The 12,144-nt window shown below is 41.5% G+C and overlaps 1 protein-coding gene across 1 annotated transcript in view; it reads left to right on the forward strand.

The window, feature by feature from the left end:
* The window catches only part of spata5 (spermatogenesis associated 5), a 123,584-nt gene that overhangs the window by 8,329 nt on the left and 103,111 nt on the right, over positions 1–12,144 (forward strand). Inside the window, exons 9-10 of the mRNA XM_044363035.1 lie at positions 4,256–4,357; positions 4,671–4,824. Coding sequence (XP_044218970.1) covers positions 4,256–4,357; positions 4,671–4,824 — 256 coding nt within the window. The remainder of the gene's footprint in view (positions 1–4,255; positions 4,358–4,670; positions 4,825–12,144) is intronic.

The following is a 12,144-nucleotide window of genomic DNA, read 5'->3' on the forward strand; positions in this document are numbered from 1 at the left end:
TTAATAGGTTCTCAAGTGCATATGTAAACCAAAATAGGCCATTATGACCATACTTGCCTGAATGCACCACAGTTTAATCATACAAGCCTTATACATCATCAGAGGTAATATTACAGGCACCAAGACGAACATTAATAGCATCTCATAGCCTGGCACGGTGGTCACACACACACACACACACACACACAGCTGACAGACGCAACAGTGCAGCGTATGGATAGAGGTACACCAGCACCAACATGCTCAGTAATCTTAAAAATGACACCTGAACATAACCTGGCAGGGCGGCCACATAAACCACACACATGCACACGCACACACACACAGCTGGCAGATGCAGCAACATCAGCATAAAATCCAGTTGTACACCCAACATAAAACTACCCAATAAACATTAATATTGAAATAGGCAATAGGCTACTAAAGTCTGAAATTGTAAATTAGCTTACTTTTGATGATTACAGCAGTAGATAACATGGGTTTAGTTTTGAACACTGAAATTATTTCATTATAGTGCAACGCTTCAGTCAGTTCTCTTTCAAAGGAGGGCAGGAAGAAAGAGTTCAGTTTGTATGTCATCATTGATGCTCTGATGCCAGATTTTATCTGACTGACAGTTGAAAAGAGTCTTTCAACAGTACAGCTTGTTGCTGCTGCTGACAGGGAAAGGGTTGAATTAGCAGCCACGTACATGTTGTTACTACTTGGCACTTGTTGAGGAGAAACTGGCACAGGAGTAGGTGTCTGAGTCGAGAATGATGGCTGAACTCTCTGGCTGAATTCTCTTCCTCCTGCTCCTCTCACGTCTTTTTGTGACTGCTTTGTTTCGCCATGGTTTTATCTTAAATTACATTAAAAGCAGATAGCTAGCGGACTGTAGTCTTCTGTTTCTCTGTGCAATGCTGTGCACTGAGTGCTCTCATTCTGGCATTTGCGAAATGCACTGCTGCCTAAAAAATCTGACCTATCAACATCATCATGGTAAAAAACAAGCAAGAAACAAGAATTGTTTTATTTTTATTGGTCATGTAGTCAGATAATTGAAACAGTATTCGTTGACTGCTATTCACTGGATGATCCAGTAAAAAAGGAAGTCTTCTGATTGGATTGGCCTGAGTGCCAAGTGGCTGGGCTCGGGCCCACCTAGGCTCACCCACGACTACGCGCCAGCTATGTATCACATTAAATGCAAGGGAAAGCATCCAAGAACAGCTGCAAGACAAATAAGCGTCAGAGACAGAACTTCTTAGTAAATAAAGGCTGAAAAGGCTTTTATCAACATCATCAAATTATGCATACTGGGTTCACTGCGTGTTAGCCCACAAGCCCTGGAAAAAGGCTAGAACGCTTAGAGACGGCCCAGCTCCTGTTCCACCCGGTTCAGATTCTTCTGTTTGCTGGCAGCGTCCTTGGGGTGGGGTAAAAAGGGGAGGCCCAGTATCGCTACAGAACAGCAGCATAGTGTCCGTAGGGGTGAGGTAAGAAGGGAAGGGGTGGGGTCATTACAGAGCAGTAATATAATGTTCGTAGGGTGGGGTAAGAAAGGGCATGGGTGGGGTAACTAGCCTGGTAGACTACAAAGCTTTCCAAATATGTTTGTACTCAGGCATCTGAAGTGTTTTTTGCCTCCTTGCTTGCGTGACAGAGCGATGGCTTCTCATGCTGATAACCATCAAGTTACATCGGACAACAACATTGTAGATCTCTTGTGCGTGCTCACGTTATTCATAAGACCGAAACTCTTTTCACACTCAGACGTTCTGCAAGGGATGGTCTGCATGCATCGTGTGAGTGGTTGTAGGTTTTCAGGCTCACTGTGTGGGCGCTCAAGGAAATCTGTCATACCATTAACTGCTTTTTCTTCAGAAACGTTGAACCGCCTGCACAGTTGTTTCACTTGTGACTCACCGTGTCGTATGCCAGGTTTTGATGGCCAGTTGCTTGTGTCCAGAATGCTGAGATCACGAAGCATTTCACCTTCAAATGAGAGGTGCTTCTCCATGTTGTTGATCAGACTTAGTAAGAAGTGCTTTGCATTGATTGGTGTGACATTTGCATTTGAATCCAAGAAAACCGATCCAAAATGTCCCGAAGCCTGTGCTTTCAATGCCTCTTCCGATTTCGCTCCTGGAGAGTCTTTGAATGACGCCAGCACTCGGATGATGTGTTTCAGAAACTGTTTTGCTCTCAAAAGTGTGATTGAATGGGCCTGGAGTTGCTGAGACAGGTTTGCAAGTTCAGACAATACATCATACATGAGTCCAAGGTCACACAGAAATTCCTTGCTTCTGTAAGTTTGTCTCTCTTTGCCGTTTCTTGTGTGGTCTCCCGCAGCATTTTTAAAGTGTCTGTTGAGTGCTTCATACGATCTCCACACAGCCTTTACAGCACGGAAGATGCTGGATAGCCATTGTGTATTTAAATCTCTCCGATTTTCAGCACTTATGAGCCCACTTCTTGCGCTGCTTCCAGAAGTCCCTGTGAATGTTTATTGTACTGACTGTAGAGATTGTAGATCTTCTCTGAATGCTTTGAAGTGGTTGATTAACTGAACCTCATCCACAGCATCAGATACAGCCAGTTCCAAACAGTGGTTCATGCAGCACCTTGAGTACAGACTAGTGCCCATGTTGACACCATTTTTTTCCCCTGAAGTTCAGTGAGATTGTCATGGTCAGTTTAAAGTTGGTTCATCTTAGCAAGATAGTATGCTGTTCTGCATACAGCATCTGTCTCAGCTAACACAGTCTCTGACTCAGCTCTCACCCTATTTCCATGTAAATTGTGTCCACCCTTTTCCTGAGATATTTCGTGTTCCCGTATGTCTGATGACATCAAATCTGGGTCCTCAAGGAGGCCAGGGCTGTTTCTCTGATTTCGTTAGAGCCTTAGACTCCTCAGACATGGACACTCTTTTTTTTCTGTGAGGACGCCAGTTGACTTCATAGTGCTGCAACTTAGAAGTAAACCATGTCTCCATATTTCATATCTCCTTTGGTAGTGTATGCTACAATACTATAGAATATTAATTCTACATTAATGTTAGCTAATTTTAAATTTGCAATGCTACAGAGGTACTGTTGAGCTGGGGAAATGACCATCAAGCAACTGTGTTGGTTGGTAGGTGACGTCAGTTCTTGTTCCCGGCCAAACTCAAAGCCTCCTATATGGGAAGCCACCACGTTCTGTGCTTCGTAACACAGACAAACAAGAGCATACAGGGTGAATTTTATAATTGGAAATGAATGGAGGAGATGCCTTCCCCTGCAAAACTTATTTTATTGCAGTTATACTGTACTTGATATTTGCAAAACAAAATCACAGTGAAAGTTCTCTCACAAAACTATATTGTTATGAATCCTTGTGCATTTTTAAATGGGTATATGGAAATCCTGGAGCTTTCTTAGTGGGTGTACGGTGTATACCTGCTTATCATGTAGACTATTGTAGACTAATTGTAGAACACTTAGTAGACAAGACAGGCATTCCTGTTTGCTGTTTGCTTTTCTAGCACATGCGCAATTGACACGCTTGCTTTCCGTACAGTCCGTGCGGTCACAAATTTTAGGCTGCATGCCATGCGGCACATCTGCAGAGGGGCTGCGCAGACCCTCAAGGCCACGTGGAAGTGGAAAATATGAATTGACCTTAATTTATTTGTGTTTCAGTTCTCCGTGCAGTATTGAAAGGTGGGAAATATATTTCTTATCTTACAGGCAGACAACCTTGAGAAACCTAGGACTGACTCAAGTTTAGCACCACACTTCAGTCAAAAATTCTCTGAGGCTTTAGAAATTTCAAATTTGTCAGGGATATGAAACACTACAACCCGGTTGGATAGAGTCACAAATACAAGGTCATCAAGTTAAATACAGGGCTGTTTTTCTTGGTTCCTGGAAAGTTGATTTTGGTGACACATCAGCAACAATCTTTCTTGGTGTATATTCTAGCTTTGCTACTAACTTTTGCAACTAGCGTTGCTAAAACAATGCTTGGAAACACATTGTAATGAATTACTTCATCATGCACCTGTATAGTAACAATGGAAGAAAATAACTGTCCAGCCAGACCTGAGCATGTAAATTGCGTCCATAACATTGAACATTCCCATAAGCTTGAGGTTCGTGAGAAACAAGAGAAAGCCTGCTACTTTGAGTCTGTATGTGTAAACATGCCACTTTAGGAGGTACAAAAAACTACAAAAACTACATTAAAACAGAATTACTAGATTGATTCTCCTCTCTTTCCTGTCCAGGAGGGTCATTCAGGTCAGCTGTTGGTCCTGGGGGCCACAAACCGACCCCACTCCCTTGACCCTGCCCTGCGTCGGCCAGGACGCTTTGACAAGGAGCTAGAGGTGCGTACTACCAGCCACTGCAGCGAAGTGGGTGGCTGCCATGTGTTTTCATTCTAGACCCTCCTGCTTGCTCATTGTGAGTTGGTCTGGTAAAAATTGTCAGACAAATGCTTAAAATGTAAATATTGGAAGATATTTGTTTGTTTGCCATCGATAATAATGAACCCACTGCTAAAAATATCTGCCAAGTGTCTTGAAGTACTCCGTCTCATTATGGTTTGGGGTTCCTTCCAGGTTTCTGCCACAATTTCTTTGACTGTAAATAAAGTGTTCAGTTGTATAACCTGTTCTGTTGTTGATTTCATGATGGCAGGTGGGAGTTCCTGGTGCTGCAGAGCGTGCAGATATTTTGCAGAAGCAGCTGAGTTTGGTACCATGCAGCGCCACCACCGAGGAGCTGACGCAGCTGGCTGACACGGCTCATGGATACGTAGGTGCAGACCTTGCAGCTGTTTGCAAGGAAGCAGGCAAGTAAAAACTGTCCAACTGTCATGTAGAAAGTCAAAATGCTTTATGATAAAAAAGAAACAGTTGTTCCAGATTTAGGGACCTGATTCGTGCTCTTGATATACTGGGTTTGAACATGGTATATCTTCTCCATTTTTTTCCATCCCATTTAGGCTCCATCACATACAAAATAAAGCAAATGACCAAAAGGCAAATACACGATTAGTAACTTGAGTTTTGAACATCAAAAGTCACATTTTAGATTTCAAAGTAGCTTTTAAAGAAGCAGTAACAAATTCCCTCAGAACATTTTATCTTTAATAATTTTACTGTTTACTAATTCACTGACAAATCTTGTTCCCAGAAATGGAAATACAGTGTGGCCTTAGAGTTATATAGTTCTATATAACATCAAGAATTTCTTATTCATATGAAACTATTCTTGGAGAAGTTAGTATCATTTTGTGTATTTTTTGTTTTATGCATTATTGGCCCTAAAATTTGAGAAAGAAAAGGTTCTATCTCAAAAATCAATCTCAAACCCGGTGTCTATTATTAGTGACTTCAGTTACTCTGATTACTTAAAAAATGACAGCTGCCTGGCAAGACGGCGATAGACGGTGAGATACGGTGGTAGACGTATACTCAAAAACACTTGGGCTGCTTATAGAACCTTATAATTCTAAGGTCACAATAGATTGTAATAAAGTCATGAAATCGGTGTCATAAAAATGCCACTGAAACCAAGATGAACATCCACAACCACTCAGACTATTTATGAAACATCAGGGCTGCTCTTTGCATTGATTTCTTCTTTGTGCTTCCCGAAACCAGCATGATTCTGGAAACCAAAACAAAGTCACCCAAAAATGCTCACCATCTTTTTAGTAGTTGGTTTGCCTTGTGGGCTCAGGCATCCAACCAACGAACAAATAGCATACAAATAAGAGAATGTTATTTGATTTTAGGCACATTTTAGTACTTATATTGTCTTCCTTCTATGTCTTGACCTTGCCTCTGCTTGTAGTACTCTGCCCAAACCGCACTTCCTATTAACTTATTTCTTCCAAAATGAGTTTTTAACAGTTTTTCTGACTTGCCTGAAGCCCGTTTGAACACAGAGGGCCAACCTTCCTTTGATATTTGCCAAAGAGGAAGTTGGGAATTTCAGTGGTATTCAGATCCCAGTGACTAAAACCACTGAAACCACCACTTGTTGTGAAATTCCTCTGCCCCCTCACCCCTAATGCCACAGACCAATCCACCTCACATAAAAATGCATCCAGAGGACAAGCATAGTGGCTTATATATGTGTGTATCTGCATGTGCTTGACTTTGGTTTTGTGTGTGTGTGTGATTGTATGAACACATGCACATTTGTTTTTTTCTGTGTGTGTGTGTGTGTGTGACCCCACATGCCTCTTGGGTGGTCCCAGTGCCTGGGGTACGTGGCGTATTGCATTTCCAGCTGAGGAGGGAGCTGGGGCTGCTGTGCGGAAGCACTCTGGCGAAGAGCGTGATTTACTGTCCACAGAGAGCCAGGCGTGACTGGTAGTGTTTTCTGAGAAACCTCCTCACGCCCCGGAGGGAGACAACAACCTCCCCAACCCTGTTTGACTGCTCGCTTCTCCCAAAATCTCAAAACCAAAATCACTAGACAAACACAGGCCTTCTTAAGTACGCCACAGGAGAACAGATTCAGAATCTGCATGTAGGGTTTCTTCCTGTCTTTATTTCTTTCTGTTCACGTCTTCACTTGTTCCTTCTGTTCACAAGTCTTGAATTGAAATACAAAAAAACCACAAAATTAAGTGAAATAAAATACATACATCAAGTCTTGGCAATTGCGCAACAAATTTCCTGGCATCTACATGTCATAGCTTCACCTGAAATATGGAGCTGTGGCTAAAATTAGTCAGTTAGTCAATATTGTTTCACTCATTCATTTGTGTCACTTACTGTATTGTGAGACATACATTTATATTCCAAAAACCTATGAATCAGTATCATTTTGTGTCATTGCAGGTGTCGCACGACTAACTTTTCACACATCAAAGGTGAAGTATTGCACTGTGGGATAGGCAGCAAAAAACAGGGTACTTTCTATGGACATTACATTTTTTTCCACTGTGGGGAATTTTTACAGCACTATTCATCACATACATTTCACAGAACATCAGTTTATGGAAATTATAAATATCCCTCTAGCCAACTGTCTATCTCACTGTTTGTCTTAGCTATGGATGTCAACTATCTTAGCTCTTTACCCATCTAGCTTTGCTATTTATTCAGCAAATGGTGAAATAGTGTGTTGAGCTACACTATTTATTTTATAATCCAGTTCATCAGGGCTCAGTTCACTGTCAGTGTAATAAAGTTTTCACCTTCAGTTCTATGCAGAGTTTACAGTCTTTGTTGCACTGGTCGTATATAATTTATCATTGTACCTCTGTTTCTTTGTCTTTTATCAGCAGATTGCATCATTATAGCTAGTTCTATTTTGGATCAGGTTCCCGTTTGGAAAAATACCTGGATTTCTAAAACTCTGTTGTCACATAATATTTTATTAAACCTTCAATCTTACCTCCCTCTTCTTTATTAGCAAAGAGCCATTTAGAAAACATTCATGTAATGTTAGCACACTTCACATTTTTTCTGTAGGTAAAAATTTAAACTTTTTTTACTATAAAAGCTTGCATCAATGCTCTAAATGTTTGTGATGAAAAAGAAACATCACTCTGCAACTCGACTATGTGTTTTTGTTGTGCTACAGACCAACAGAGTTGCGACTCTTCTCAAGAAAAGTAATGTACTTGATTGAATCATGTCGGTTTCAGGAGTCTGAATCTTCCGCTTAAGCTTTCATGCTTTTCATATCAACTTTTATCAACTTTATAGCTCTGAAACATTGCCATTGTAGTTTTTAGTAATCTTAAGAACTGTTCCTAGTTGAAGGTGTTGATGCAAAGATGAAAAGTTGTAAATAGAGTTTGACTTATGGGTAAAGATCCAACCCCACCAAACACCCGTATCCCCCACACATTGCTTGCATGCACATAAATAGACGCATACAGTTGCAGAACACACACACACACACACACACACAAACACACACATACACACATACCCACAAGCTGATATCTGTTTTTTCCTTCTTTGCTTTCATTGAAAGGAACAAAAGCCGAAGAGGCACAAAAACACATCAAGTAGGAACTGCAGTTGTTTCCTTCTGCTGCTCAGGTAACAATGAGCTGCTGGGGGAACGTACGCTCCGACGCACCGCTTCCTGAAAAATAAAAATGAGGTGACGATACCAAGGTGGCTGCGACACGCTCTGGTCACGCACAAGATCCCCACCTTGCACAGCTGCAGAAAAGCATGCACACATACACACTTATGTCTTTGACTTTAGATGCACACACACAAGCGAGTTGCTGTGGGGGTTTCACTTCCTGCCTTTAATACAATACCAACCTGCTTATAGATCAGAGAATAAGCCTATTTAAATCAAGTCTTCATCTCGAGAGAAGGGCATTTACAAGGCCAAGTGGTGGTGTTCTGTGCGTGTTTATGAGCGTGTTTGTTTGTGCATATGAATGGATGGAAATCTTGATGTCATTAGAGGAAGTTTTTGTTTGTCCAGTCAGAGAAGTACCGAGACCCAGAAACAACTTCTTGACGACAGATGTGTTATATAATCAGCACTTAATTACAGTTGATTACAGGTCGGCCAGTTTCGAACGCAGTATAACGCAAGAGCACACTCATACCAAATCTATTAAAGTCTGTTTCATCGAGGTCACCTCAAATCCCTTTTAAGCCTCCACTGAGCACACAAATTATTAAGAAAATCTGCGCGTTACATCATGTGCACTGACCGAGGGAATCCAGGTTGAACGCCCTGACCCTTTAATGAAAGGAAAGATTTTTAAACCTGGAGAGAAAAAACTGGACTGTAACTCAGTTTTAAGAAGGCGCCGTCCTGTTTACCTGACCGTTGTAGCTAGAGGTACACCCATTTCTTACTTACTGTACGTATATTTTTTTCTGTAAAAGTAATTTTTGGGGTGAAAATGTTTCTTCTTCTACTTTCCTATCTTGTTCATTTTAAATTTTTATCTTGAAACCCCTTCTGGAGGTGTCAAACCACCACCACTGCTCCAGATAACCTCAGGATTTAAGTATTTTTTAGTGAACTTATCATGTTGGATTTCAAAACTGATTGATAAAGGTGGAGTTGCTTAGAAAATAGTGTTTGCAGTGGAACAAATGGAAAACTACACTCTGATTTTTCAGTACATGTATCTCTACACATCAGAGTACATAATCGCGTGGCAAAATTGCTTCATTGCTTCAAAATTGTTGCAGGAGAGAAAGGTCATTCTCCTGAAACTGAACTGTGGTAACCCTGAACGAGGACCTCTAGTGGGCAAATGTTATATTGCTGGAGCAAAGAAACAAAATGATAAAAGCTGGTTGCTGAAGTGATGCAGCCTAAGTGGCTTATTCCGCTTTTTTTTTTTTTTGCAAGATTTAACATGCAAAGGCTTCTTTTTCCTCGATTCTATCAGTCTAACTTTTAACAATAAGCGAGTCAGGATTTTACAAGTTCAGTAGACGAACTACTCACAGCAATTAAACCGCATCGCTCCGTCAGTCTCTGCAGTCGTGGATGCTGACCTTCAGTCAAACTCCTTCTTCCCCCTCTGAACTTATTCTGTCTGAGTGTCTGAAGTGGACATGGCTTTCATCCTAGTTTCTTACAGGCTGACAGATTTATGTACACATTAAGATGATCTGCTGGACTGTGTTAGTCACAGCAGAAAAAAAAAAAAGTACAGCCTGCACGTTAGTAACTCTATTTATGAAGGTTTTTTCTGACAGTGTTTCTGTTGTATCTGATGTAGCTCCTCGTCATGTCGTTCTGACCGGGCTTTATGTCAGACGTGTGTCAGCATGCACACTGTTACTGGATAGCTTGACACAGATAGAGCCATTGTAGAAGTCCCATGTTTTATAGCTTGCTGACTGCAGCACTGCTGCGCCGCGGCTCCATATGTGATCCACTTGATAGTTGAAATTCAGCTGCCTTTCATCTATCAGAAGGTGCAAGGAATAGTTTGACAGGTTTCATATGTGATGAAATAATAATGTACAGAACTCAACCCTCATTACCCTTTTTTGTTTTAATGCTAGATTTAATACGTAAAAACCAGCACGAGAGCTGAGCAAAGACCCGACTTTTTATTTTGTTATTCTTTATCAAATGGCACACCGGACTTTAGTCATTTACAACTGGTTTGTACAATAAACTACAATCAACGAAATCTCAGTCCATTTACACATTAATTGGCTGATGATTTAGGTAAAACAAAAAAGTAAAATATGCAGCAACTGAATGATAAAAAGCATGAATACAATTGAAGATGTATATACAGTATAAAAAAAGAGAAAAAGCAGTAGCAGTTCCAAACACCAAAGGATGTGTGTCTTTTTATATGTATATTTTTTTTGCACAGGATCCCTGAAAAGATTTCCTCTTACACAACCACATAGGTGCTGATTTCCTCTGATCCCCCCCCCTCAAAATGTTACATTGACCCTGTTCCCAGCTCGGCACCGATTATACAAAACAGCTTTTCATAATGAATCCCTCTAGGTGCTTTGTGTGGTATTGGCAGCTATCTTGTGGTCTCGTGGAGCCTCATAGACTCTGGGCGTCTTTCTGTCATCCTGTTGGTGTTCAACTGATCTCGGCGCTAGCAGATGACTCATTTCCACAGTCTAAACAGTGCAAATTGTGTGTGTGAGTGTGCGCGTTTGCGCGAATGTTTACGCGTGTGCGCGCTTGTTTGGTTTGTGCCACATCCGGACACACTGTTTACAAGCCTCTCTAAACAGGGGAAGCCCACTGGAACAAAAAAGGGCCAGTAAAATTGATTATGTGGAATAATAAACATACAACTCTGCATTGTGTCAGCTGAAAGCTTTTTCGGTTAGCCTCTTATTTGACGGCAAAGATCAGGCTCGATATTTAACATCCACTCCTTCAACTTAGACTAAACGGCCTAAATGATTTACTCGGCGAGTGTGCAAAGTGATTTGGCAAACACGCTTGGTGAAAATCCCCCCAAACCTAAATAGTCAGTACTTGAGAAGTTTTAATCCAAACTATTGATCTTCCTGGCCATCAGGGAGGAAACAGCAGGAAATGAGGCCTAGAGGTTACTCCTCTTTTGTAGGAACGAGTAGGAAAAACGGCGTCAAAATCGAGCAGAGTTTTGTGTGTTTGACATAAATTCTGCAGTGGAAGACTAAATGGCCCAACCAGCGCTAAATGCTCGCTGATGTTTACAGCGGCAGCCTTGCCTTATAAAGCGCTTTTCCCGACTCGTTTGTCCTTTTAAAGACACTTTAGGAATTTCAGGACAGGTCACATAAATATCAGTCGGATCAGCATGTGAAGTTTATTTGAGGCCTCTGTTTATAAAATCCGGAAATGTGCTGCTTGTACTCCTTAACCCCGGCACTTACCTTTACTCAGTGACAGCTGTGTGTGTGTGTGTGTGTGCGCATGTGTGTGTGTGTGTGTTACGTAGCGTTTACTGTATGTGCGTGTGTATTTGTGTGCACACGTTTTCTGCATGTTTGGAGTATGTGAGCACGTGTATTTGTCTTTGTCGTGTGTGTGTGTGTGTGTGTGTGTGTGTGTGTGTGTTTGTGTGTGTGTGTGTGTGTGCACTTTAAGAGCACATATTATTGCGGTGTTTCAGACTCCGGGAACAGATGTTGGGTATTGTAAATACAGGTGCAAAGAGTGCTCCGGAAGCCCCGACGAGTAATGAAAACGTTCCTGTGGTTTTGTAATGGTGTAATGCCCAAAGTATTTCACAATTCATCTGAGGACAGCGTCGCTGGAGAGCTGTGGCTCGCGGTTGTTTGACATAGCGCTACACAATACACAACACAACACAACACACGGCCCTGACTCTTCCCTGTTGAAATGTGGAATGCGTTATTGAAGTGCAGATGGATTGACACACCTTCCTAGACTCTGTGGGTGATGATCCGCTGTCTCTGACAATGGACCTCTGTAACTTTTAACCTCTGCACACATCCTTCTTCCTCCGTGAGTCTCTAATGTTGCAGTTGCATGCATGAAACACTTGTATTAAGTTTTCATACATGCTACAGCTACACAGTGCGTATGATATTTTGTACAGTGTTCTACAGTGTTTTGCATACCAGTTGATAGAGAGACGTTAGTGTGGATTATAGCGCGAGTTGTACTGGATTTTTGAGACCAGCGGTGATCCCCTAAATCCGTTTTAAAGAATTGT

This window comes from Thunnus albacares, chromosome 10 (genome assembly GCF_914725855.1).
Source record: "Thunnus albacares chromosome 10, fThuAlb1.1, whole genome shotgun sequence".
NCBI lineage: Eukaryota > Metazoa > Chordata > Actinopteri > Scombriformes > Scombridae > Thunnus > Thunnus albacares.